The sequence below is a fragment of the Pseudoliparis swirei genome, chromosome 23 (genome assembly GCF_029220125.1).
Source record: "Pseudoliparis swirei isolate HS2019 ecotype Mariana Trench chromosome 23, NWPU_hadal_v1, whole genome shotgun sequence".
In the NCBI taxonomy this organism is placed as follows: domain Eukaryota; kingdom Metazoa; phylum Chordata; class Actinopteri; order Perciformes; family Liparidae; genus Pseudoliparis; species Pseudoliparis swirei.
The window spans coordinates 15,347,959-15,375,165 of NC_079410.1; the positions used below are offsets into that span (position 1 = coordinate 15,347,959).

At 45.1% G+C, this 27,207-nt stretch overlaps 1 protein-coding gene across 1 annotated transcript; it reads right to left on the reverse strand.

Annotated features, from left to right (window-relative positions):
• Nucleotides 1-205: 205 nt before the first annotated feature.
• lasp1 (LIM and SH3 protein 1) lies at nucleotides 206-26,723 on the reverse strand. Its single transcript, XM_056406622.1, has 7 exons — nucleotides 26,428-26,723; nucleotides 16,255-16,349; nucleotides 9,749-9,833; nucleotides 5,763-5,870; nucleotides 2,574-2,646; nucleotides 1,873-1,976; nucleotides 206-1,768 (listed from the first exon to the last, which is right to left on the reverse strand). Exons 1-7 carry the CDS (start codon nucleotides 26,494-26,496, stop codon nucleotides 1,595-1,597), a joined length of 708 nt encoding a protein of 235 aa, XP_056262597.1. The 5' UTR covers nucleotides 26,497-26,723; the 3' UTR covers nucleotides 206-1,594.
• Between the last annotated feature and the right edge of the window lie 484 nt (nucleotides 26,724-27,207).

The following is a 27,207-nucleotide window of genomic DNA, read 5'->3' on the forward strand; positions in this document are numbered from 1 at the left end:
CGTTGTGTATTTTAAATGCCGTTCTGGAACATGACTCTTTCTTAGACGCTCCAGAATATTTAACAGATTCAGATGGATCCGCTGATCAGAAACGGGCTTGAACGGCCGAGCGTTCAGCCTCTGGATGGAGCTGGCAGCACGGTTCAGGGTTCTGACCTGAAACTGCGACCGTCCAGACAAAACACTTCGGCCGTGGTTCATAAACTGAGTTGCTAGTTATATTTATTGAATACACTGACTTTTTATTAATTATAAGCATCAAACAGTAACAAGAAAGGCAAAGGAAGAACAGCATGAGAATGACATTTACCACAACCATGGATTGAACAATTTCTCGCACATCAAAATGGAAAATACAAAAATGGGAATGTTCACAAAGACAGTGGAATGAATTTAAAATAGAAGAAAAAAAGTTTCACAACATATAATTGTGCTTGGCCTTCTCTTCTATGAATGTGCGTTTTTTTATTGGTGATTTTGTAGCAAAAAGAGCGGGAAGGACTTGACCTGTTCCCAAAACAGTTTAACCTCCACCACCATAACTTTGTGATTCTCTCGGGACTGAAGGCATTCAGGCCGCGAGAAACAGGAAATAAAGGTGTACAGCCCACCTGAGGTGACGTATGCAGTGTGGCTGCAAGAGATGGACTGATAACGTCCCCCAACTTCTCCCTGATCCCTCCTGGATCGCCCGAGAAAGGCCACGGCAGAAGGTGCTCTTCAGTTAGGCTGCGATTCCAGTTTAACGACGATACACGCGATGCCGTGCCGAACACGAGGGCGCCGACTTCAGCACGCAACGGCGAGATGCGCGTCGATCTATAAATATATTAAAACCCTCTCTGTTAAGACTGATAACTGGCTGATTGGCGCAACAGCAACACGGTTAGAGGTTAAAGGAATGTACACAAGTCAACAATATTCAAGCTTAGTTCTTCTGAGAGACTGAGATTCTACACTGTGTTTCCAGTCTGGCCAAGATCACGCTGCAAAATGTAAAAGAAGAAGAAGAAAAAAGACCAAGCCTAGAAAAAGAAAAAAAATGGCACACCCTCCCGCACTTCAAACTTATTTTACTCCACAGAACGAAGTCTGCAGCTGTGGCGACCGACCCGTGGGGGGAAAGGGCTTTTTACATTTTTTGTTTCTTTCCTTCCTATGTTGTTGCATGATGTTGTGCTAGGATCGTTAAGCGCTATAGCAAGGATGGAGCTGTGGACAAGGCGTGACCCCTGGCATACTGAGAGTTAATCCTTTAAGACTTTCATTTTTCCACTTGTGACAGCACTTGAAAGTAGAGCCAGGTTTGGGAAAACAAAGAGGATGACGAACATCCAAACAGAGAGACACCAGCACAGGCAGAGAGAGGAAGAGGCAGACAGACAGGGAAGGACAGACGGATGGGTCAAGGGTGTCTGTGGTGGAGCAGCACGGGGGTGGGGGGGTGGTTCAGGGTCTCACAGGACAGATTAAGGAACAAGAGTAAAATCAAGAGGAAGCGGCGTTAAGATGAGATGGCACTGGACTTTTCCTTTCCTTCTTTCCCTCCCTTTCTCTACCTCCTCATTCTTCTCTCCCTCTCTTCCTCCCCCTCTCAGATGGACTCCACGTAGTTGGAAGGCAGCATGCCCTGGTGGCCGGTGCGCTCCACGCGGCCGTACATCCAGCCCTCGTCGATCTGCTGCACGTCTATGATCACATCTCCGTCCACGAAGGACACCTCGTCCTCATCGGCGGCGGCGTAGTCGTACACGGCCCTGTACCGCTTCTGTGGACAACCACACGGAGGTCAGCCACGGTTACGGCCGGCTAGAAAGGGACCAGCAGTGGAAATACGTCTGAGTTGATGTAAAGTATTGGTGGAGGACCTACCCCTGCACTGGGAGGCGGGGCGGCGGCGGCGGCGGCGGCGGCCTGCACTGGTGCAGGAGTGGGCTCATGTTTGAAGTTCTGAGAGGCTGCAGACGGCTGGGAAGCTGCCGGTGAAATTGAAGGCACAGCGGAGGGAAGATGGATGAGCTTTTTATCATATATTATTGAAATGCATCTTAATGCCAGGTCTATTAGAGCCTGGGATTAAGATGCATTGACTTTTGGATAGAGTGAGGAACTTAAAAACATGGCAAGACGAGGCGTGCAGCCAGTGGCTCCTGATGTTACACAACGAAGCCGCTTGGTGTTGAAGTGCAAACACAAACGGCACGTTTACTTTTCCACTGACCTCATGCGTCAAGTCATTTTCTGACATACTATTCTTCATATTCATGACTTGAAAGCTGCTCATTTGAACCATGTATTATCAGATTATACATAAGTAGAGTTACTTTCATGATATATTTAATAATAATAGGAGGAGGGCTGTGAACAAGTTACAACTAAGACCCCCGAGCGGTGCCACCCGGCCTGTTGAGCTCATACAGGGACGATGCTTCAAGAAACTCGGCTCTTCTCCTACCTACACATTAAAAAAAACTATTTGTACGACTATTGCTCCTTCTACTGCGTCTATAACCGTAGACCGAGTGATCAGTACAAGTGTAATACTACGGTTGGGTGTGTGTCAGAAGGAATACATTGGCTGGCGTTAACCGGCACGCTGTGTGGCCTTCCTCCCATCTTCTTGTCGTACTCCTCGTGGTACTTTATCTGAAAGAGACAAACGGTGGAATATCACATTAGAAGATAATGACTGCAGGGATCTGCACGCTCAGGTGTGGTCATCTATCCAGGAAGTCGTCCCAGGCTGCAATGACTTTTCTATCCACCAGAGGGCTCCTGCTCGCTCCGCAGCGCCGTGTGTTGGTGGTGATGGTGGCAGGGCGCCCTAAGGCCTCTCAAGCAGCTGACCCAGAGAGGAAATGACATGCATCTCACAGCTGCTCAACAACGTTCACGACACACCAGGAAGGACAGGTGAGGCGAGAACGAGTGAACCCACGAGAACAGAGGTATTACATTAAAATTCAGTGAGGTCCATTTGGATAAAACGTCCTCATGCAAAGGTCCGTGAAGTCTCAACAATGAGTCACCGGTGATTCAGTGCCTTGTGTGTTTAAGTGGCCCAGCAGTTGTATTAACATCTGTATTTAGTCAACAACTGTCAAATTGTTTAATTGAATAATATCTAAACATTATTTATTATCGGATTTAAAATTAAACTGGATGAAATATAAATAATACATACTCTAATAGATAAATGTGCTTTTCTCATTTCAAGTAATAAAAGGGATGCATTAAAAAAACAATTAACACACAACCTGAAAGCTTTTGTAAAATGTGACTTCAAAAATAAAGTACCTAATTATTTTAATTATTTAACTGAATTGTCCAGCAGTTTTAAATTCAGTTTATTCAGGTGTGACGTGATGTCAATAACAATTACGGTATCTTCTTCTAAAAAGATAAAACTGTGTGCAGGGACTCCGTCTGCAGTTACTGAAACCACTCGTTTCAGCTCGATTCCCTTTTTGTGAACATCGTTGTTGGGAAGTGAAATCATACATTCGGATTCGGATTATATTGGGCCCTTCACTTTGAATTTGAGCGGGTACGTTAGAAAAGAGCTGCGCCGTGTCTCGTATTGGCGCTCGTGCTGCGTCGCTACAATAGAAGCGCGATGTGTCCAGAGGCAGTGAGCCCATTAGTGACCTCTGACCTTGAAGCGTGAACGCTTGGGGCGGTGGCGGTCATACGAGTAAACGCATGTATGTTAAAACCCTCGGATCATTTCCCCTAGAGATCTTGTTTAATCAACATAAAGAAGCACCTGCACCACAACGTCAGCAAAGAGTTCCCGATAAACCTCCAGCCAGCATGACAAAGGCAGCATTGAGCCCCGAAACGGGGTCACGGTGATGAAGACGAGCGAGTGCTCCACGACTATATAACCCGGCCCCCTTATGAGCAGGCCGACAACAGACCGACGCTCAGTGTCTCAGTCCAGGTCCACAAGCCCGACGCTGTCCTCGCTCAATAAGCCCAGTGTGCTGCTGGCGTGAGCGAGGAGTGTGTTCAGACGGGTCGGGGCGACGGCGTGTTTGTGCAAGGACAGTGAGGCGGCCGACGGAGCGCAGGGCCCGTTCTCTAGTGCAATACGCTGAGCGGGAGTGTGTGAGGAGGGAGATCATTTAGGTTTGTTTTGAAGGAAGGTCGAACAGATGGCGCGTGTGTGTGTTTACAGGAAGCGCCCCGGCTGCTGTTGAACTAAACTACTGTACGTCGCAATCCTCGCCGCTCGACGAGAGGAATGAGAGACGAGTCATGACGAAGCAAAAAGAGAAGCAGATGGAACAAGAATGACAAGAAATACAAGTTAGAGGGTTGAACGAGGAGTCTGGTTTGCTCCTTAGTGCCCAGGGAAGAGAGCCAAGAGAGAACGATGCAGCGTCGGCTCGAGCGGTTCCCGGCGTTTGGCTCCGAGTGACGCACTAATTGCAAGCAGATGTTTTGTTGATCAGTTTTGACTAAAAACACCAGATTCTTCCCGCCAAATGGCCCTGTGTGAGCACCCATGAACCATGTTATCCATGTGCGTCTTTCTTTGTCTTGGGAATGTCCTCGATCTTATAGATACGAGATCTTTAACCACATGAAAGCAGTAATTACCCATCACCCATCACACTCCTCGCTAATGATGCAATTAGCGAGGCCAGTGCAGCGCTGGTGATGGGTAATGAAGGCTGCTCTGCATCCCAGTGCGTTGCACTTGGAAAGATGCCTTTACAGCCGGCTCATACAGTCTGAGGGAACGACGGCAAACCTTTCTCCAGCGCCGTTTTGTATTTACAGAGAAACTGCTCATCAATAACTGGAGCCGAGGGACAGAAGAGGAGGGGAGAGTGGAGAAGACTCAAGGACTTCAGGAGAATTTCTTTACCGAGGAGCTGCGTGTGAAGCGGAAGCCTGACATTCACTGACGTCAGTGCCCAAGACGCCCATTAACGAAATGCTAAATATTCTTGAGCTCTTGATCTGATGAAGCTCTGAGGACCGGGATGAAGAAGGTGCAGCCGATCACAGGAAGTGAAATAAATAAAACGATCAGAGTCCCGGTGGTTTCCAGTGATGACGTTTGTTGAGTCTTCATAACGGAGCTAACATAAGTATGATGCAAAGTCTTAAACGACTCCTGCCACCCCTCACACGGTCTCTTCAGCCTCCTGCCCTGAGCCTCCGGGCTCGCGCCGCTAGACTGACCGACGGCTTTACGCACCAGGCGGTCAGGAAGCTGAGCCCTCTCCCACTCCTTTGTCAAATGTTGCAAAAACTCTTTTTGTAGTTCTTAATTTGTCAAATGTATGTTGGCTAAATGTTCTTTGTTGACTGTTTGAAATGTATTTTTTACTTTTATTTCACTTTATGTCAGACAAGAGACAAACGTATTTATCGATTTTCTGAATGTTCAACATTGGAAAATTGACAAAGATAACTTTTAACTTTTAAATGCACCGGATGTGTGTGACCCGGACAAAGTCAGCGTGAAGCTGTGAGCTATTATCAAGCAAAGAAAGGACCCGTTCTAGAGGACTTCATACAGAGCAATTATCCTCCTCAGAAAGAAACTGGGAACTCAACACTGGCCAAGAGATAACAGTGAGACAAAGAAACTCAGGTTCTGAGGGCAGGCGCCACACTGGAAGAGCCGAGTTATTAGTCTGTCAAAACACTGAAAGAAATGAGGCGCTCTCCTGTTCCCATTTGGAGCGATACATGAGGTGGAGGGGGCAGCTGGTTGTCTGTGTTGCCGTGTTGCCGACACTTACATTGCCGATTAGCTCCTGCGTTTTCTTAATTCTCTGCATCTCTGGCGTGTCTGCGATCGCGCTGAAACCTTTCCCTTTACTCTTCTCAAAATCCTCCTTGTAGAGAACCTGCAGAACAAAAACAATTCATGTTAGAAACAAAAAGAGGTGAAAACACTAAGGGCCACACGTTGAAATTAAAGTGCAGAGATGGTCGCCATGCGTTTGAGAGTCAAGAAGGAAAATCCAACAAATGCCGCACAAATGGTCATTTCCTGATGCTCCGACCTGGACTCTTTCAGAATAATGAAGATATTTTGATATCCCCATTTCATTATATTTAGCTACATTTCTTTGTGAAGCAGAAGTTTGATGATATGATAAAAAAAAAACTAAATTGCAACCGTATACTCTAAAAACCCAAAGTTGTTTCACATAAACGATGACTGAAGTAAGCATGCGAGTGTGTGTGTGTGTGCGTGTGTGTGTGTGTGCGAGTGCAAGCAAAGGAAGGTTGGCACAGCGTTTATATTGCATCGTCTTTTGTGGCGACGTTCACTTCCTGTTTGTTGAGCAGTGAAGGCCGTACATTCAGGACGTGGTAGTAACCATATATGGTCATAATGAGAGGTAGCATGTGACAAAGTGTGTGTGTGTGTGTGTGTGTTTCCAAACTCCCCACCCTATCCTGACCCAAAGGGCAGAGGAGGAAACGTCCAGCCCATGCAGCGTCCGATGAGTATCAGAGCTTGCTCTCCCTCTCTGCCACTCAATCAGCCGCCATCCACACTTGCGCAAGTCACGTTGCGCACCGAACACACAGGAAGTGCGATACATGTTCTATTTTTACAGCGTCACCATCTGGCTCTTTTCAAATCCTGACACGACGATGACAAATCAGTCGCTGCCACCTCCCGACACCGACCGAACCCGTGCTCCTGCCTCCACGGTGACTGGACACATTTTTCCTGCACGTTTTTCCTGCACTCGTCTCACCTCCCAACGCCTCGTGATCGCATGACATGGCAGTGATTCACGTGTGTGTGTGTGTGTGTGTGTGTGTGTGTGCTAGGTTCATATGTGCCGCCACCCCTGGCGTGACGTCCGCTGTGAAATCAGGTGAAAACTATGGCTGATCCTCATTCCACGGGAAATTATCCTCGGTTCTCAAGCCTGCGCACAAAGAGAAGTCACGAAGAAGACGAGCGTGGCCTTGAACCGTCGCTGTCCTTCGTTCTCACTCTGCTCCCATCGGTCAAAGGAGATCCTCCCCCTGTAGCCGTTTCTCAGTCCACCTCCTTTGTTATTGAGATCTATGCAGCAGCTTCTTCTCCTCCAGTCATCCCTCTGCTTTCTTTCCCCACCCACAATGCCTTCTCTCGGCGCTCCCGTTTCATTCATTCATATTTCACTGCCTCAACAGCAGCAGACAGTCGTACCACAGAGCTGGAGCTCTTCCTCGGTACAATTTCTCTCTGCTTCCATTTGCATTCCTCTAGCTTTTTCCTTCCTCTGGGGATTTACTTTTATCTCTTCCTCCTTCACCCTGCACTCCTCCCTCCCTCCCTCCCTCCCTCCCTCCCTCCCTCCCTCCGTCCGTGTGTTGGTGCCTTCCCGTCTCTTCCTCGTTTCCCCTCGCTCATGAACGCCTCATTGCTCTCCTCGTCCCCAGTTCGTTCTCTCCAGCTTCTTTATATCTCACTCCGTCGCATTTCTTTTTGTTTTCGCTCGCAAAGTCTCGTAACGAGGCGTGACAAAGCTCCAGCCTGCTACCATAGCAATAGGGTTTCCGTAGCAACGCAGGCGGCGGTGTTGGATGGCCACAGTTCTCCACAGACACCTTCAACTTCCTCACGCCGACTCAACGCCCCGACAAAGAGTACCGAACAATAACACTGGAGCGCACAAGCGTCATAGCGCAAGAGGCATCTAAGAAGATCTACATTAACTCTGTGTGTGTGTGTGTGTGTGTGTGGTGGCATTCCGTTTTTAGATATCTTTTTAACTGGAATATAATTTAAATCTGAAGCCAAGTGAAATAGAAAAATGTGATTACACTTGGAAAAAAAAACACTTGAAGCTCAAATATTCTGAAGTACAACATGAAGTCCTTCCATGACCTTCTCTTTAAAGGAGCCTGGCTGATTTACATCACAATCGGCTACTTTTTATTCAGTCCCTGCTTTCCATGCCAGGAGATTACGATGCTTACTTTGAGCTGTGTCATCTTTCTGATCATAAATCATGTTGGAGCAATCTATTTCGGTTAAAATGAGCATTTCCTCTGTGTGAAATCATAGCTGTCCACAATGAGCACTGCGGTGACACAAGCTACTCTTTATTCAGCGCATCACTTGTGTGTTAATAATCTCATTCTTAGGCTGCTGACTACAATAAACGGTTAGCTCACTGTGTGGATGTATGGTTGTTGAGATGGTCAATCCATGTGGACAAACACCATCTGTCCCTCAATCCCTTAGTTATCCCCCTCCCCACATGACCACACCCCAATACTGTACAGAAGCCCCTCCCACATACTCACCCCCCAGCCTCATCTCTCCTGTTTGACACGAGGCAAGGGATGTGCTTTCTTTCACAAGCCTCATCCTCTCTGGACAACTCTCCTCTGACACACAATAAGAACACAAGCTTCTCCTCCTGATGAACCAGGAGTCCCTTTTGAGAAAATGACTTCTTAATTGTGCTTCTTAGGGCTTCTGCTGTGGTTGCCATAGTGATCGAATCACATTGATGGACACATTCTGAACATGCCTCAAACATCATGGCACGAATAAGAGGACGTGAAACCTCTGATGAGTCATGACAGCCTTCAGGGTTGACCACCAGACAGTTTATCAGTGCCTTGTGATGCCGACTTCCAGTGCAGACAGCGAACATACCAGAACCTTGTTTAAAGCCTATTGGTACTTGTACATCTCTCACTCTTCATCAGAGCCATCTTCATCAAGGTAATAACAAATGACCCAGTTCAGATGGATATTTTAGTCTGATGAGAATATATTTGGGTCTTTTAGCCTCTGGAGAAAGAGCAGTAGGGCTTTCTGTGGTTACAAATCGTACTGCGGGGCTACGATTTGGGGCTATTTGAAGAAAAATAGATGCGGATATAATTTGGGTAGATCTATGATCAGTACACTTGAGTGGCCGTGGGAAAAAAATGCACACTGCAGTAAAAAGAACGGTGGTACTGGGCACATCGAGCTCCTGATGAAATGACCTTGGTCTTCACAGATTACACAATAAAAAGGATGTAGATCTGAGATTTTGCAGGAAATTCAGTTTCCACAAATAAGTTCAAATGTAGTCACGCTAAGTAACAAATGAAAACGCACCGTTTCTTCAGACTAACCTGGTATTTGGACTTAAATTCAGACCTCAAGCTCCAGTTTTGTTTAAACAAAAAAGAGGTAAAAGGGCTTAAAACTAGGAATAGACATTTGTGCTGCAATGCTTTCTTGCGTAACAAGCATTTAAAAACACACTCATATATATTTACAGGCAATGAAAGGAAAACTGATTTAAGCAAGACCCTATTTGATATTTACAAACTGCATAACCTTTTCATATAATTTAACAGGTGCTAGTATCCTTGGGAAACTGCAGATTCTTGCCAAAGTAACTGAACCGACATTCTCGGAGTGAGATTGCTGATCTGAGGCTGTGGATCATTAACATGTAGCAGGCCAGCTACGTCTCTTGAACATAGCTTTCCCCATTCTTATCTCTACAACATCCTATGTATCACACCATGAGATGATCATGGACCCCGCCCTCTCGTCCAAGTCTCTTATTTGTCCATTGTGAATTATTTTTCATGCTTGACATCGTAGGTCAGTTTTCAAGCTATGAGCACAGTTATCTTTCATATACAAACTTAAATTAGACTGATGATTTCATCTTACTCCCAGGTCAGGTTAGAAACAAACTGAGTTGCAAAGCTAGTCCATGAATCCTATGAGTAGCTCCTAACAGTGAGGGAGAGTTACCTGGCTCTGCATCTTGCTCTGCTCTTTGAGGCGGCGATTCTCTGGAGTGTCAGCCACACAGGTGAAGTTTGTCTTGGGGTAGTGTCTGAAGAAAAAAAACACACACAAAACAAGGAAGACTGTCAGCACAGTAAACACACACACACCGATGCCAGCTTCTACTCAGGCTCCGACTGTGACGCTCAAGTCTAGACTAAGAGAAAAAGAAGCATAATTCAAGCAGTGTGCAGTCTGCAGCCCCACACTGGGGGCAATTGTTATTCAAGGTGGTCCTGAGGTAGAGTTAGGAGCCCCTGTAGACAAAAAGCACGTCAGTATTACACACAATGCTCTGTCAGTGGGAGCCAAGTTAGTGTGAGAAAGAGGAAGTGCAGGCTGGGGCTGTGTGTGTGTGTGTGTGTGTGTGTGTGGGGGGGGGGGGGGGGGGGGAGAGAGCCCAAATGTTTCAGAGTTTTGGAGGCGAGCCATAGCAGGTGTGGAAAAAGCCTTCCATGCTTACAAAACACAGACACACACTTATGCACACACACACACACACACACAACCCTAAGGGGGAGGACGGGCAGAGAAACCGTATGCAACAGACACAGCATCAGGGTCAAAGAGACAGTGGGTGAGTGTGAATGATGTCATGGGTTGCCCCTTTCAGCAGAGCATGAGTCAGTTATCTGAATGGATTCTTGAAATGTTCTCGACAGTCAGACCCATAACCACCCAGCCTCCTGCTCGGGGGGAAAAAGCTCCGCCTGAAACAAATATAACAAACGAAGATAAATATACACAAGTAAGCAGAAATCACGCAGACATGCATGCTGCACACCAGAAGCCCTCCGTCATCGCATGCTTAAGAGTATTGATTACAAAACCGCTGTGACTGGTTTGTGCGTGCAGGGCATGAGTCGTCGTTTTTAATACACTGGAGGCTTCTGTGCACAAGTGGCCTTCAGGCCCACAAATCACGGTGTCGGCCAGTTCAGTGAGATCCTCAAGGCAGCAGCAACACATGGCTTGAATCCCGAGAGGGGACCAGCTTATCTAACGGCTCATACGGACTGCAGCTCCCAGCCTGCCTCAGGCGGCCGGGTGACCTCAAAAATCATCCACAATCCGTGCCTCTGGGTAACTCATTTAAGCAATATGTTTATAGTTTCCCTGACAACATGGAAAACAAATTAGCCTTAGTCCTGTTGTGATTTAGAGATGTAAAATACTTTTAGAAAAGGATTGCGGTTGGTGTATTTTACGTAACGTTTTGAATTACAGGAGCCGCTTGAAAGAAACCCCCAAATAATGTTCACGGAGTAGGAAGCGTAACATGAATGTCGTATGAATGCAGAAATTGATTGAAGTTGACGTTTCAAGCTGCGTGTCTTGCAACAAACCCCAGCACTTGATCCCTGCCTTCATCCATACAAGTGCATGCCGGTTTGTGCACGCTCGGCATTTACAACCGCTAGCGCTCATTTTCCTGAACACAAAGCTATCGGCAGCATTCAGATCGGGTGGTTTTTTACGTTAGCAGCCAAGAACAATTTAATCAAACCATGCAAATGAAGCTACTCTTATTGTTGCAAGATATCCAATTACAGCGATGAAAAGAAAAAACGGTTTCCGACACAGACTCATTGCTTTTTAATTAGTTTGTCACCAAGTGCAAACCTCCAAACTATCCAGTACATCTTAACCCTCCTGTTGCCTTCGGGTCAATTTGACCCCATTCAATGTTTAACCCTCCTGTTACCTTTATGTTTACTGACATATTTTACCCTTGGGGTCAATTTGACCCCAGCAATTAAAACCTCCAGAAATTTTTTAGAATTAATATTGTTTTCCAAGTTTAAGTGTGAGGCACTTTGTTTGTTTGTTGACTACCGAAAGAACACCGACATTAAACATTGAATCGGGTCAAATTGACCCGAAGGCATCAGGAGGGTTAAATGAAGAAGCGAAGTGAGGTTGAAGAAACACAATATGGCTAAAAATGTAATTGGGCTCATGAATTTCCATTCATCAACAGTGTCATTTGAGTCTGAAGAAGCCATCCTTCATAGCTGCAAGGCGACTCGATGTTGAATGGCAGTTTTTGAAGAATTAAGTTGCACGTGACAAATGCATAACTAGGGATTTAAATGAGTTCAGCTTTTGCTAAATTAACTACTCGACTGCCGAACATGTTGCTCTTCTTGTCCATTTCACCAGCAGTGTATCTTCTTTCTGTTTGGGCGGCTGTCCCATTTACATACACATTTTATTTCTTTGGAGTTGGGCGTGTCCGGTTTGCGGTGGAACGCACTTCCTCTCACAGAGCACCCATTGTGTCTGAAAAGCCCCACTTGTCTGAAGATGTGTTGAAGCCACACGACTTCACGGCGTGCCCCTCATCTTCAATGCGTCTTTAGAAACGGCCCTTGAACTTAGGGGTTCAGTAAAATGCAACAAAAACACACAACAGGGTCGAAGATAAAAGCTTAGTGACTCACTGGCATCTAGTATTGTGTGCGTCTGTGCCGGCGCGCTCACATTTCCGTGGGCTACAAGTGAGTCACGAGACCACTCATCTCTGTCATGTCGTAGAACAAGGTAACAAGTCGCAGACGGGAGTGGGTGACACATGCACAAACTCAGTTAGCCGTGTGAAGGCTAAAGAGGGAGTGATCAAAATGGAGGGCAGGAGGTACTGTGGGGGGGGGGGAGAGAAGCCACGCATGTGTAATCACACGCACACACACAAACTGCCTACTGTGCAGGAGGAGAAGCCTGTTTGCATAGTGGAACCAGGAGATGTTGAGGCTTGACCCTGTGAGACCTGGAAAGGTTGTAATGCGTCATTCAGAGGAAACGTTTCATCTTCACGTCAAATGTGGAGAGAAGGCTCACCGTAAAAAGACAGGCGCAACAGTAAACGAGTTGGAGTTGGAAATGGAAAGCAACAGGTAGAGATGGCTCCAGTTCGTAGCCTCGACAGGTTATTTGTCAACAAAATGTCAACACATGATTTATGGTTGTGTTTAGTGGAAGAAAACTGGCAGGCATTGAGAATGATGATGCTAAATCAAAACATTTGAGAGTTTTAATAACACCACATTTATGTTCAAATTCATTTCAGATGATCACATCATTAAGGCGTCCCAACAACGGCTGCCCTGCACTCCACTGGGGAAATGAAGATGCTTTATGTCCACTTATCTGCCCTCCTAAATCCCCCCCCCCTCTTCCCTGTGAATCTCCAGCATCTAATCAGGGATAAGACTCTCAGGGATGCGGTGGGTGGGAATACAGAGAAAACAAACAACGCCTATATCAATTACCGAGGACAAATATAGAGGAGTAATGATAAAGAAGTTATCCCACAGAATAATGATAGAGAACAGAACCTGGAGTTCTTTCCTGAAGCGGGAGGCTCTTCCCCTGATGATGTTTACTCCAACAAGACTTGTTTTAAACAAACGGAAAGAGGCATAATAAACAGGCTGTAAAGGGCCTGGCTCCTGCTGGCGCAGGGAGCATCGGGGGCAGGAAAGGGAAATGAATGAGCCAAATGTGACAGTCGAACGACACCTGCTGAAGGGCTTAACACCTGAAACCAAGTGGGACCCACTGGAAGCAGGGACAGGGTCAGTGAGACTTAAGGACAAGACGTGTGGACTCATAGTATTTAGTAAGTAAGTAAGTAATTTATTTTCCATAAGTACATACATAACATGTACATACTGGCAGACATTAACAGAAAAAAAAGAAAAAAATGTACGAATATATATAATATATGATACCATGTTATTTTAGCTTAGAGTTGGACCTAGATAACCGCGTTTGAACTTGTGGCTTCTCGAGTTGACGTTGTTTGAGACTTTGCCGAGTCTCATTGACAGGAGATGATTTGACATGTCAAAGTAGAAAAGGCACAGGTGTAAATAATTAAAGTAATAAGGTGCTCAATTACGTTTAGCTGGTTCAGCTTCAGGGTTTTGTTAATGCTGCCTCACCCTCACGGCTTACGATGGATACTCGAGTAAAACAGAGCCCTCCTTAGACGGAGTTCTTACACATTTTGATCAATGGATTTCCAGGACTGTAAACCAAATTTCCATGACCAAACTGAAATCTTGGTTTCTACATGAAACTGAGAACATTTAGTATTTAAACAATGTGAATTCCAAAGCATACCGTATACATTAAATTAAACAAATGACCAGCGAACTTTCCAGTTAAGGTGCGTTCACTTGCAACGCGGCAAAAAATATATATTTCAAACTTGGAGGAAATAAACATGTGAATATAACAAATTTCCAGGACTTTTCCAAAAACCTTTGCGATTTAAGTTTTTTCCAGGACTTTTTCAGGCCTGGAAATTACCATTTTAAAATTCCATGACTTTTCTAGGTTTTCCATGACCGTACGAACCCTCCTTAGAAATGCATTACTCTACGGCTCTTTATCGCAAAGTTTTTAAAGCTTAGACGGGACGACAAAAGCTCACATTCGACTGAGAGCTGGGTGTCCTCCAGAAACATATTAACACATTTGGTTAACCTGGAAATGATTTGCATTTATGTCTCGCAAGTAATCTTTTATTTGTCTCCTTATATCAGTCTGGACACTTTTTTTCGTGTTGGAAAGATAAACAACTTGAGCAAAAAATTAGCCGTGTGATTCAATTTCATGCATATAGTGGGCCAGGGGAAACCGTGAGTGATTAAAGGAAGACTGCTGGAGTTCAAATCAGTCACACCTCGTCAGGGCTCGTTGGTAGTTCGCTGCAAACACCTGTGCTCTCCGATTGGGGACATTTTAATGGCTGTTGGTGGCTAATAAACACAGACAACCAAAACACAGTAGCAGCCACATTTGGATTAATACAGCAAGACAAAACCATGTTTTGCATTCAATATGAATGCATCTTTTCAGGGCACATTTATCGATCTAGATTTAAACATAAAGACAAGATGGTCCCATAATTTTACCTGAAAATGTATCTTAAAGGGAAACACTAGCATGACATGACCTCTTGAGTGATTTGATAGGCCATAAAATGGCAGTTCACGAAACAATGTAAGCATGTCAGAACACGAAGCAACAACGCGCACACACAGACACACACACGAGCAGAGGGGGATTCCATGGATTCCTGCTGAGCCTCTAGTGCAGGGGTGGCCAACCCGCGGCTCGCGAGCAGCATGCGGCTCTTTGCCTGGTGTCATGCGGCTCTTACGTTCATATCTAAGTTTGTGTTTTTTTGTATGTGCGTGTTCGCTTCGCTTGAGTTCAATACGGTATTTTTCGTCAAACGCGCATGCGTGAGATGAAAAAAACGCAAAGTTTCCCAGTAGGGCACGGGTCTCAAACTCGTGGGCCAAACGCGGAAAGACCACATCCGAATGTCGAGCGGGCCGTTCTACGGTGGGTTACGCGAATGAAAGTGTCCGAAAATCAAACACTGCACTTACGCCATGAACGCCGCATTATGGGCAGCTGGATGTCCCGCACTTTGGCTAAAGTAGTTTACGGTGACGCTTTCTCCAGCCGCCCTCAATTCAGCGGACACGGTGTAAGAGCAGCGTTGCGGGAGAACCGCATCCGAATGTCGAACACTCTCTATGGCTAAAGTGGTTTATTGGTGGGCGTTTGATTACTCCAGCCCCCCATAATGCGGCATTCATGGCGCAAGTGCACCGTTCGATTTTCGGACACCTGTTCTGATTGACACCATGTGAAGGAATTGCAACGAGTGGCAACAACGGAATTAAGCCAGATTTGAAGAGGATTGTTCAAGGCAAGGAATCCCATAAGTCCCACTAAGCAACATGCATAGTAAAAGAAAACGCTATTGTAAATTATTCTATTTTTGTTTGTGGACTTGGTTGAACTGAGATAATGTGTGTTTGTGTGTGTGTGTGTGTGAGACAGTGTACACAATGTTCATTGTTGAACATGACAGACCTGTTGTCTTAGTACTGTAGGAGTCCATTTCTGTCATTATCATGTTGGTGTGTGACATTTACAACAAATCTGGCTGATCAGAGGTGTGTGTGTGCGCGCGCACACATATGTGTATGATGTGGCTCTTTGCGGTGACACAGTAAAAAATGTGGCTCTTAGTCTCTGACTGGTTGGCCACCCCTGCTCTAGTGTGAGTATGTTCTGGGGCGTGAGTGGACATACTAGTTTTCAACGTATCCGTCTGTGTCACTGTAAAGGAACTTTAGGAATTTCTTTTGTTGATACACCACCACCCTCGCAGCCCCTCTTTGAGGAAGAGGAGGTTGGGAAGCACTTTCCCACACCACACATGAGGGGGGGGGAGCTAGAATAGTCACTGATAAACAGCAGAGGAGGGAGAGAGGGGCCTTAGTTGGGTTGCAACATAATTTCACACTCACTTGGAGAGTCCTATTTCCGTCTGTGGACACATTAAACACTGCCGTCATTGTCTTTGTGATGCAGGCTGAACCAATCGAGAAAAACATGCTCACTGACATACACAAAATGATGACTTTGGAACAACTTACGCATTGCAGTATGGTTTCTTCCCAAAGCCTTTGTAATTCTTCATGTTTAGAGTCATTTTGCAGACCTCGCAGCTGAAGCATCCTTTATGCCAGAACTGTGAGAAACAGAAGACACAAAACATTAAAAAATTTAGATGAGACATTGGTTTTTTCTTTCTTGCGAACCGAAAAAAAGAAGGACCACACACACAAAAACAGCACAGGAAGGCTAAATGCATGAGTATAAGGCCGTAACTTCTTTATAGTCCCTGATGGGGGCAGGAGCCTGATGCTGACAGGAGGAACGGTGACTGTTGAGACTGAAAGAAGTGAAGCAATGTGGAAACGGTAGTTTGTGTGCTGGCAATGAACAGTTACAAAGAATCCAACATGCCTATTTAAATTATCAGTTTTTGTTTTCTACATACAACAGAGGCCATTAGTGCTGTGATTGGTCTGTCTGTCCATCTCTGCATGTTTCTGTACCTCCACTATCCATCTTCATCAGAGGCCATGCCTCTACCTCACCACCCCCTTCTCCCTTCCTCCCACACTCCTTTCCTTTTCTGTCCTGGCATTGGGCTGAGCTGTGGCCGGAGGGTTCAATTCAAAGAGGGATTGAGGGAGGCTTGGAGGCAGAAAAGAAGAGGAACGAAAGAGGAAACATGAACGGGAGGAGCTGCAGAGAGCAAGAGGAAGGGAGGGGTGGGCGAGAGAGAAAACGCCAAAAAGTGAAGCAATGATCAGGCTGCCATCATCCAGGGAAGGGAGAAAGGAGTGCGAAGACACGGAGAGAGAAAGAATGGGAGGGGAAGAAAGAAGGAGTCCTTATTAACATAGCGTCATGTCACCCCTCTCATTCGTTCGGACACTTTATCACTTCCACATCAACTGCCGACACACAAAACACCAATCGTCTAAACCAACAGTGTCGAAAGAAACAATTCTACACGGGAGATAAAACTGTAAATCCAAGTACAACATCACATTTTCAATATTCTGCTTACAATCAAATGCACACATTTGATTCCACACAGTCTTCTCCAGATAAGTCAATCTAGACAGAGAAATCAACAATTTCCCTGCATGCAGTGATACAGTTACAGATAATATAGCACTGATACACAGCTGGAACTAAATTAACAGGGTGTTGATGTTTACTGAATTGTGAAAGCTGCAGATGGACAGAAGATACAATCATCACAGTGTTACGTACGGGAACAACAACAAACACTCGTCACAATGGCCTTCCATTATCGAACAAGAATATGGCTCGAGGTGCGTTTAGACAGCCTCGTCTGTTCCAACGGGATGAAACGGACCACCCAGGGTGGCAAGAGAAGACAACAGGCAAGTAAGTGTGTGTGTGTCCGTCCGTCTGTAGCTGTGAGCCAGCAATATTGTACTTCGGCACACGAAAGAGGAGGCTGGCTGTGGCTCAGTTCAGCGGCGCTGTGATCCACAGCCTTCCAACGCCGACTGCTTATCCTACGACAACCCAATCACGGCCTGAGGGAGTTGCAGACGGACACGTCGTGTTACTCTTTCCACTGCGCTTCGTCTCCATTGTTCTGGCTCGTGCTTAGGGTTGGGTTGGTTCCAATACAACCGGTATTACCCGGACCGAAACGCAACGCACATTTCGGTGCTTCTTTCCGGTGCCTGAGCCGATTGAAATTGAAAAAAACTATTGTTGTGACGTTCTCTGGTGACTCCGCCCTGTCAGCAGGTTACGAGCCTCTCATATTTAACTTTGACAGCGGAGGCTGCGCCGTGTGTGACGGCGTGAACCCGTGTCGAGCACACCAGCGTCAGGCTGGACGCGATGGGGAGACCGTCACCGGTCCCCCTGAACACGTGGAGACCGATGATGACGAGCAGCCTTAACTCAGATTAGTACCGGAACGTTGATTGCAAGTCTTGCATTCATAAAAGTAGCCCAAGAAATAATAAATTAGCCATTATAACCATGCTTAAGCTACGAGCTACGAGCATGACAGTCTGTCAGCAGATGTGTTGATGTCCAGCGGTCCCGGCTGTTTACCCGGTGTTACCGGGAATATAATGACGGAGGAATAAAGACCGTGGGGCGTCAATTTGTTTCAGTGTAACTCTCGCTGTCAGAAGCAAAACTATATTTGTCACGTGTCATCTTCAGTACCTCTGATTGGTTGTTCTCTTTGCCCATCAACACAGTGACAGGATTAACCCTATAAAGTCTGCACATGACGATACATATCACATCATATAATGGAGAACATATCTTGTGTATGTTAACAGTCTGATATCCGTTGTTTGTCAGTGCTCCATGATAACAGCTTCTACAGGGAATATGGCCAAAGAGGTTTTTAATGTCCTCATTGTGCGTAAAAAAAAAAAAATTAGCGGTTCAGGCACCGTTTAGGCACCGGTATCGTTTTAAAAGTACCGGTATCGGAAAAAACCCAAACGATACCCATCCCTACTCAATGACAAATCCCTTTACAAACAGCATAATGCAGGCAGATGCCATTTCCTCGAGCTTCAGCCGAGTTGCAGCTGTGGTGGCTTCTTTGCATGCACACCGTCCGGTGCATCTACTTGTGGCGCAGCTGCCCAGCATGATATGCTACGTAAACTACTGCCATCAACTTCTGCTCATGGAAAAGTGTGACCGGAATTGCTCTCTCCGCAGAGGCTGACCATGGACTTCGACACTCCTGTTGTTTCCCTGAATAAATATTGACCGTGGGTCTATTCCGGCAAACAAGCTTGAACTCAACCTTTGTGAAAACTATTGACGAAGGTTTAGATGCAGTCTCGTAAACTCCAAACACAACACAACACACCCGCATGCCACACCCCACTTGGAACTATTACAATTCCTAAGCCAAGTCCGCTGACACATATTCTACCCTTTTCTATTTTTTTACTTTATTACATTCGTCATCTTACATGCATCCATGACATTTGGTCTCTGCCTTCAACCCGTCCTGAGGAGCAGTGAGCTGCTGTGAAGCGCCCGGTGAGCAGCTGGGGCTTCAGTGTCTTGCTCAAGGACATTCAAACTATGTGGGGAATGGCCTTGACCTTAGTGACCTCTCAGGTGAGCAGAGATCGGGTTCACACTAAACGGTGCGTTTACACCAAAAGAGAAACTATTTTTTCGCGCGACCGAATCCCATGAAAAGTCAACGTACAGACGCGTGTGGTTGCGATAGACGCGATATTTTCCCGGGCGGGGCGTTTGGGGCCAATCGGCTCTTGAGTTCCGCTCTCGTAGCGCTTGAAGCGGAAGTCTTCCAGACGTAACAGTGACTTCATCGGTGGAAGTGACCGAGCCGAGTGAGTCTACGGGTTGACGTCATGAACCCAAACACGAGGGCGTTAGTGTGTGGGATGTCCACAACAAGGATAAAGCAGAGCCATTGCAGGAGCTGAACACACGCGTTTCTCTTCTATACTCAGCAGTGGTTAAAGTTTCTCAGAGAAAATCAAATATGGAGGGAGATGACATTTAAATCACCAGAGAGGCATTTGAGACCAATCCCATTTGAACCTAGACACAATCTAAATATACAATATATGTTAGTAATATATAGATTAGTTCTGGGATTACAAAAAGATTGATGACAAAGGGATCCTGGTTATTGGGTGCCAAGGAAGACTCTGGCAGTCGGCTGGAAAATGAGGACCCTGCAGAGACGGAGGCCTCGAAGTAAAACAGGAAACAGAACCATCTTCCTGCATCAGTGCAGCTCAAGAGCACATGTGCGTCTTTGAGTGCGTGTGGGCGATAGTTGTGGGGGGTACATGTCTGTAGGTTATACGTCTCTCGGGACATGATGCATGCGTGTCAATGGGGGAGACTGCATCCAACGTGCTCAGTCAGCCTTGCAGCTTCCTCTCTGTGAGAACCAAATACACATTGACCAGATCAAAAACCCTGCAGCTATCTGGGAGGCCAACATCTTCAGACAACACGTATGCAAACACATCTCGCACACACGCCGTTAGAGCGAGTCGGACCAGGAGCACGCCGTCACATACTGACTAGAGGGCGGCTGGTTTCATCGACCACTTTCTGTATTAGTATTAATGTCAAATCTCTACTTCTCACCTTGTGTGGTCTGAAAACCGTGAACACGGCAACACATGTACCCAACCATCAGCACCATCTGATTTGAATAGAAACACTGGCTGCATTCTTTCACACGGAAATGCTCCCTCCGCCATGAGCAGAGCAGTGATGTAGGTTACCTAAATAGACAAGGTTATGCATATTGTGAATGCTATTTTAAAATAGATACTCGTGAGTTTAACCCCCCCCCCCCCCCCCACACACACACACACCTTTTCATGCGCCAATAATTAAGAGTTATCAATTTGAATGCAAAAATTAAAGTTACTAAAGTAAAATAAATATCTATAAACCCAAAATTATCTTTTTGTTAAAAAGGAACCTTCCGGAGTTGACCTAGAAACAGACGTCTGTTGTAGCGCTCCATCGACACTGCCCATAAGGAGGACATGGCGTTATGCGTGGCATCGTGAAGAAGCCAACGTTAGGTCACGCGGGAAACGGTTTTAATGGGGCTTGTGAAACTAGCATGTTTAAGTACCTTGACCACAATACCAGGTGGCAAGCTCCAGATGTGGAAAATGAAGCCAATGCAGAAGTGCCTTAAACTTGCTTTCGCTCTACTGACCAGCAAGGGATGACACGTCTGGTTGAAAAAAATAAAAGTAGAATTGTATGGAATTCTATTTCTAACTTGATGTTTACTGACATGTAAACAACACTGTTGTAATGGTCTAAATCGCGAGTTTAAAGTCTTCGTCATTACAGCATGATGTTCATTGAGTGAATGATGGTCCTATTTAAAGTCAAAAAGAGCCTAAAGCACAATATTTACCGTCGCGTTGTAAATGCGGAAGGTTATGTTTTGATCGCCGTGTATTTATTTATTTATTTGTATGCCTGTTACTCGCATAAATTAAAAAGTATTAAACCGAATCGCATGAAATTTGGCGGGATGATTGGTTATTATCCACGGACCATTTGATTAGATTTTGGGATCAATCGGGTCAAAGGTCAAGGTCATGAAAAGGTCAAGATATTCTTGAATCGCATGAAATTTGGTGGGATGATTGGTTATTATCCGGGGACCATTTGATGAGATTTTGGGATCGATCGGGTCAAAGTCATGAAAAGGTCAACATCTTCTTTTTACCATAATCAATTTGTATCCAATTGGCATGCAACTAATGCCAAAATGTTCATAATTTAATGCCCAATCTTGTGATATGCGAAGGTATGCGCTCTACCGAGTGCCCGTTATAGTTAGAGTCTGTTTTGCTCCAGGCTACCTGGTGATTGAAAGGTTGCTACAACTACCCGAGTCATATGCAGCGCTTCTACAGTCCGAAAATGGTCACTTTCGTTTACTGGTTGCAAAAAGCCAAGATGGCGACGGCCTCAATCCAAGATGGCGACGATCAACACGCCAAACTCGAGCCTTCAAAACGGCTGTCCATAAACCAATGGGTGACGTCACGGTGACTACGTCCGCTCCATATATGCCATCTATGGGAACACCACAAAGCAATTTACCAGGACTGTCCCTGTAATGATATTCCTGATATTGTCATTTTAACATCTGTAGGATGCGTCAACTGGATTTTCACGATCCAGTTTTCTGGTAGTCACCAAATTAAGCATCAGAGAAATTGAGTGCCTTATAATACTGAAGGGCATCTCTAGGGACCCTGATAAAATGTTTCAGAACTCTTGGTTAAATCAAGTCATTCAAGTCCAAACCACTTTGCTTCATGCCTTTAGCAGCTGATCGGGCCTCTAAAAGATGCTGTGATGGCTCTTTGATTAAATGTATTAAAAGCACCGCCATACATACCACGGTGGGACATTACAGCAGCTTATGTGTGAAAGATTATTATTTCTTAAGCGCTACCTGCCTGCAGACAAAGTGCCCACATCTGGCTGGTGCTAACAAAGGAAACCAACTCATTAAAGCATGCTGGTTAATTATTACCCAACCAGATACCATTCATTTGTACCCAAGCCCAGGGCTTTGTTGCTGGCGATCTGAACAGACATGTTAAGCTAAAGAATGCACTTAACACACTTTACAAACCACTCTAGAATGTGATGTGCACTTAGTAACATACACACCCTGCCCCAGCAACAACAAGAAAACTCCAGCTGAAAAGATGAAATAAGCACGGTAAATGAGACATTTTAAAGCACTTGTGCCATGTCATAAATCATAATAAAATCACCTTACAAATCGTAATTTGCTGTGTTGAATCATTCCATCAGATAATAATACTTCAAATTTATACAGCGTTTTTTTAGACACTCAAAGATGCTTAAAACTAGATAAACTGTTTCTTTACAGTTTCTTTCTATGAATTTTATATTAAACCAGAGCACAGATGCGCTGTTTTATTGTGCTGGTATAAATAAAGCTGTAATATATTGAGAGAGAAACAGAACACGTGCACAAGTTCCTTTTTCTGATTAATTGCACACAAGCAGAAGTACCTCGCTGCTGCCTGTGCAGTCAACAGCTCTGGTGGTGTTGACTGTAATGTGTGTTACTGCATGTGAGTCACTAAAGTGAGGCGTCTCGTGGTGGCTGGACAGATTCCTCACCATTTGGACAACATGAATCAGCGCTCAGTATATTCTGTCTAAATATAGACAAAGCAGAAGATAAATTCCTCTAAAACCAGAGTCTGAGGAATTGTGTTCCCAGCGGACGATCCAAGAACAAAACCTGAGCGACAATAATCAGGACATATAATGCGTCCTGTGATTACCATGATATAAGATGTAACATTAATCAATACAACATATCTAAATGATAGATCACTGTGCTATGTAGAATAGCGTATTTACTGTTTATAAGAGAATAGCATTAATGATATAAATGCAATTTTTACATTTGATTTTACATGATAAAGCATGACGCAAGCACCTTTGTGCCCTAAAGAATGAAGTGTACAACATAAATACTGTTCTCTCCTGACCTTTAACCCCATTCTCTAGCAGTTTCCTGGTATTGAGGGGAACCAGGACAATTGAGTCGCACATGTTGAACAAAAACTCGACACTGAAGCCAAATAAGACCGCAGCCAATTTGTTAGTTAAATAATCATCCAAATGCACCCAAGTGTTAACTGTGAAACCTAGAGCACAAAACTTCAGGACGTGTCAAATCTATCTGTGTGAAGCAAATGGTGTCTGGATCCGGATTACTACATTTGAGACAAATGGTGTCTTAATCTGGATTACTACATTTGAGATTATGTGAACACAAAAAAACATTTTAAAGTTTATATAAAATTCCCCACAACTACATCAATTGCTGTAATTTCTCGTTCTGAGCATAACGTCAAGGGGGTGAACGCAGGACAGCCCGTCTGCATTTAAAAGCCTTCAACCGCATGCCGATGCAAAGAAAACAACCTCCTACCAATCCTTAATATGTCCGTGCATATTTAACTTTCTTCTCCACTCATGAGCCGTTTTAATATCAGGGAGGCCGTGTCTCATCTGTGGCACTCGGTGCCATGTGGGAGCTCATTTTAAGCATAAAGGCTGGATCTGAAACGAGCAAACGGGTCTTGCCTCTTAAGAAATGTTAACAATATTGTGTATAAACATTTATCGGGATGTTTTGACAATGCAAACATATTCAAGAGCCAAAACACATATTCAAGAGCCAGAAGCAATGTTTGCGCTTCACACTTATTAAAAGGATGGCGTCAGAACATGTCAGTTTCAAACATTATTTATAGACTATGAAATACTATGTTCACTGAAATAGTGGCTGGTTTACTCCTCAAGACCCAGTAACACCGCTTCATAATCTACGCTATAACAGCACGTTGAAATAGTAATACATCTTGTGGAGAGCTATAGGAGGACTGTATCTCTTCAACTGCAGGTAGGAACAGGCCCTCTCAGATTAAGACATGCAAAAAGCTCGTTGAGATATTAAGTACACAGACACTCCAGCAGAGAGGAGTGTTTTAGTCAAAAGATGTGCTTCAAGCATCAACCGCTCGACAGCAATCTCTCAAGTTATCTTCAAAATACACTTTCTGAATGCTGGAAATAGCTATAAAAGCGATAAATATAGCAGTGATGAATAAAAATAATGTAGGCATAGTCCATTTATCTAAACCTGACATGTTATGAATGACAACCTTATGGGTTTATATAAATATATATATAAACCAGTAAAACTAGTAAGTTTGTCATTCAACTCCTACCCCTTCCCTGTAGCAAGTTTTACCGGCTGACACTCAAGTTACAAAAAGCTCATCTGAAAGATATGAGCCCGAGCCTCGAGCCAAATAAGCAGCTCCTACACATCCACAAGAATGTTAAGGACTGAAAGTAAGCCAGATAACAAGGCGAAACCGTCAAGAAAAAAAGGGCCTCAACCAAAATGCACTTCCTGTCTTTACATGTGCTGGGCTGCCAGTTCTTCTGCTGGGCCCGGCAACCGACGGTACTGGAATGCAGCCGACAGACAAACAAGCCTCTGTGGCTCAGCCACCGCACACCAGAGGGATATTATAAAAGAAGCTCATCAGGTAAAGGTATTCGACGGCAGCCGAGAATACGAATGGGAGAAGTGGCCAAACCCTCGATTTCCCCTGAGCTAGCCTCGCGCACCCAGCAGGGATCGGCTGCTTTAAACAGACCAGGGGAGCGTTTTCTGTGTGTGCCATGGAGACGGGATCGGGGGAGGTTGTTTTGGCGAGTCCGAAGGGGTGAGCGCTGATGCGGAATGGCAGCAATGACCGACTGCAGGCTGCTCTCCTGTGCTCGGTTCAGAGCAGGGAGACGGCACAGCAGGCATCCGACGGAGCACGTTTTATGGAAGTGTCTGTCCGCTGGAATGCACTCAGCTTTAGGCCAGATTACAAAGCATTTTGAGGCAATACCAGCTTCTGAACATGCTAATATGACTGTTTGTTTCAGGGCTGTGCATCAAAAAGGGTTTGGAGATAAATCAATTACAGTCCAAAGCACTTTGGGAAAACATTGGTCATGGTGCATTCAAGAACACATCTCAAGAACACATTCATGCAGAGAGCAATAATGCATCCAATCAAGAGCTGGTGTTACTTTAGATAATGTGCTCTTTCCAACGGATGAAGAAGACTGAACTGGGATTGATTTTCAATAGACATTCTGACGTCCATTAGAAAAATGATCTACTCGCCCAAATCCCTGCATTGGTAAAATATGAATACATAAACATTGCTATTTATATGCCAAACATTGCTGACTCCACCCACTTAGTAAATTAAGTGTGTTACATGCATCTGGTTGGAAAGTTACAGTGCAACTGAGTGCAGGAGCATTCAATACCTGCAAGAATTAAACCAAGACGACCTCCTCCTTGCAGCTAAAGGGATGACAGGAGATGTGCTGAGCCACTGTAGCTCAAATGGTTGCTCACATGTGAATTAGTGACCTGGACAGACTCACTATGAGTGAAATGTATGAGATTAGCACCTTGGCTGACATTAGGCTACTGTTTTGGTCTGAAACCTAATCTAGGAGGCTCCACCAATGATCCCCGACTGGGATTAACCGGTGGATTGGACACAGATATGTCTATCTCAGTCCACGCTGCCCATGAAAAGCGTGGTTATGATTATACTACATATATATTCACTCAGTAAACCCTGTATCATTTAATATTTGGTCAGGTAACTCCTTCTAAGTACATAACTCGAGTATCTAGGTAAGGTTAGAGGCGTTAGCTGACATTCAGCCAGCCAGGCCCCGACCAGGCTGTCGGAAGCCTTGGGAGGCGCTGGTTTCAGGATGAATCCATTTCGCTGCATCGGGTCGTTGTGTGGTGAAAAATAATTAAAAGCGAATTCGTCTTTCTTAAAGTATCCCGTTGTCCACACGACGAGGGGTTGTCTTTTCGTCTCCGCCGCGCGCCCCCGAGCCTCCGCCTCGCAGACGTTAAGCTAGCCGTTAGCTCGCTAGCGGAATACCTGTCCTGCTGGGGCGCTCGATTCATTCACAAAAAACATGTGAAATGTGTCATTTTGGGAGAGCGGAAATACGTGCGGTCAATGTACGAAGGGAGGGCGGTTGCACGTCGAGTGTTTTATACAAGGAGAGCACACAGTAAGACGACGTTCTCGTGTTCTTACCTTGTCCAGACAATTCACTTTTTCCGTGGGGTAAACGACTCGTCCACATCTGTCACACAACGGATTCATGTTGGAGGAATGCTTCTTCTAGCTAGTTAGCACGGAAACCGCCGACGATACCGTTTGTAGCTTCGCGCCGTCGAGTACTCGCTTCAAACACGAGCTATAGTGTACGATTACGATCAGTAGCAGACCGACACTAATCTAGTTGTGAGTAGCAAATCCAGGAGGTTGTTGTTGTCGTTGTAGCTGCACAGCTGGCTGTCAGTCCACTAACCAGACACGGAAAGCGCGCTCCTGCTTGCTTGCTTGCTTGCTTGCTCTCTCTCTCTCTCTCTCTCTCTCTCTTGCTCTCTCTCTCTCGCTCTTGCTCTCTCTTGCTCTCTCTCTCTCTCTCTCGCTCGCTCGACGTGTGGGAGGTTAAATGTTTTTGGTTGGAAGAAAAATAGTTGATAATTATTTTCATAGCAAATAATACGCTGTGCATATTTAACTGAGACTCGAGTATCGTGTATTGCAAAACAGTCCCACTTTTGTGTAATCGTAAATAAAATGGTGCATGTGCATGTCCGACATTTTTTGACCTTGTCCCATCTGTGCTCGCATTGCAAACTCATACGATCATCTTTATTGTTGCAGGTTTTTGAGACTTTACCAATCCAGTGATGTGAATTCAAATTTGAACAAATCTGCCACGTTCACTGCATGTCCTACTTGATGTCCATGTGATACATTTGGTTAGACTGACACCTGTTGACAAAAGTGCTGTACTGTCTGCAT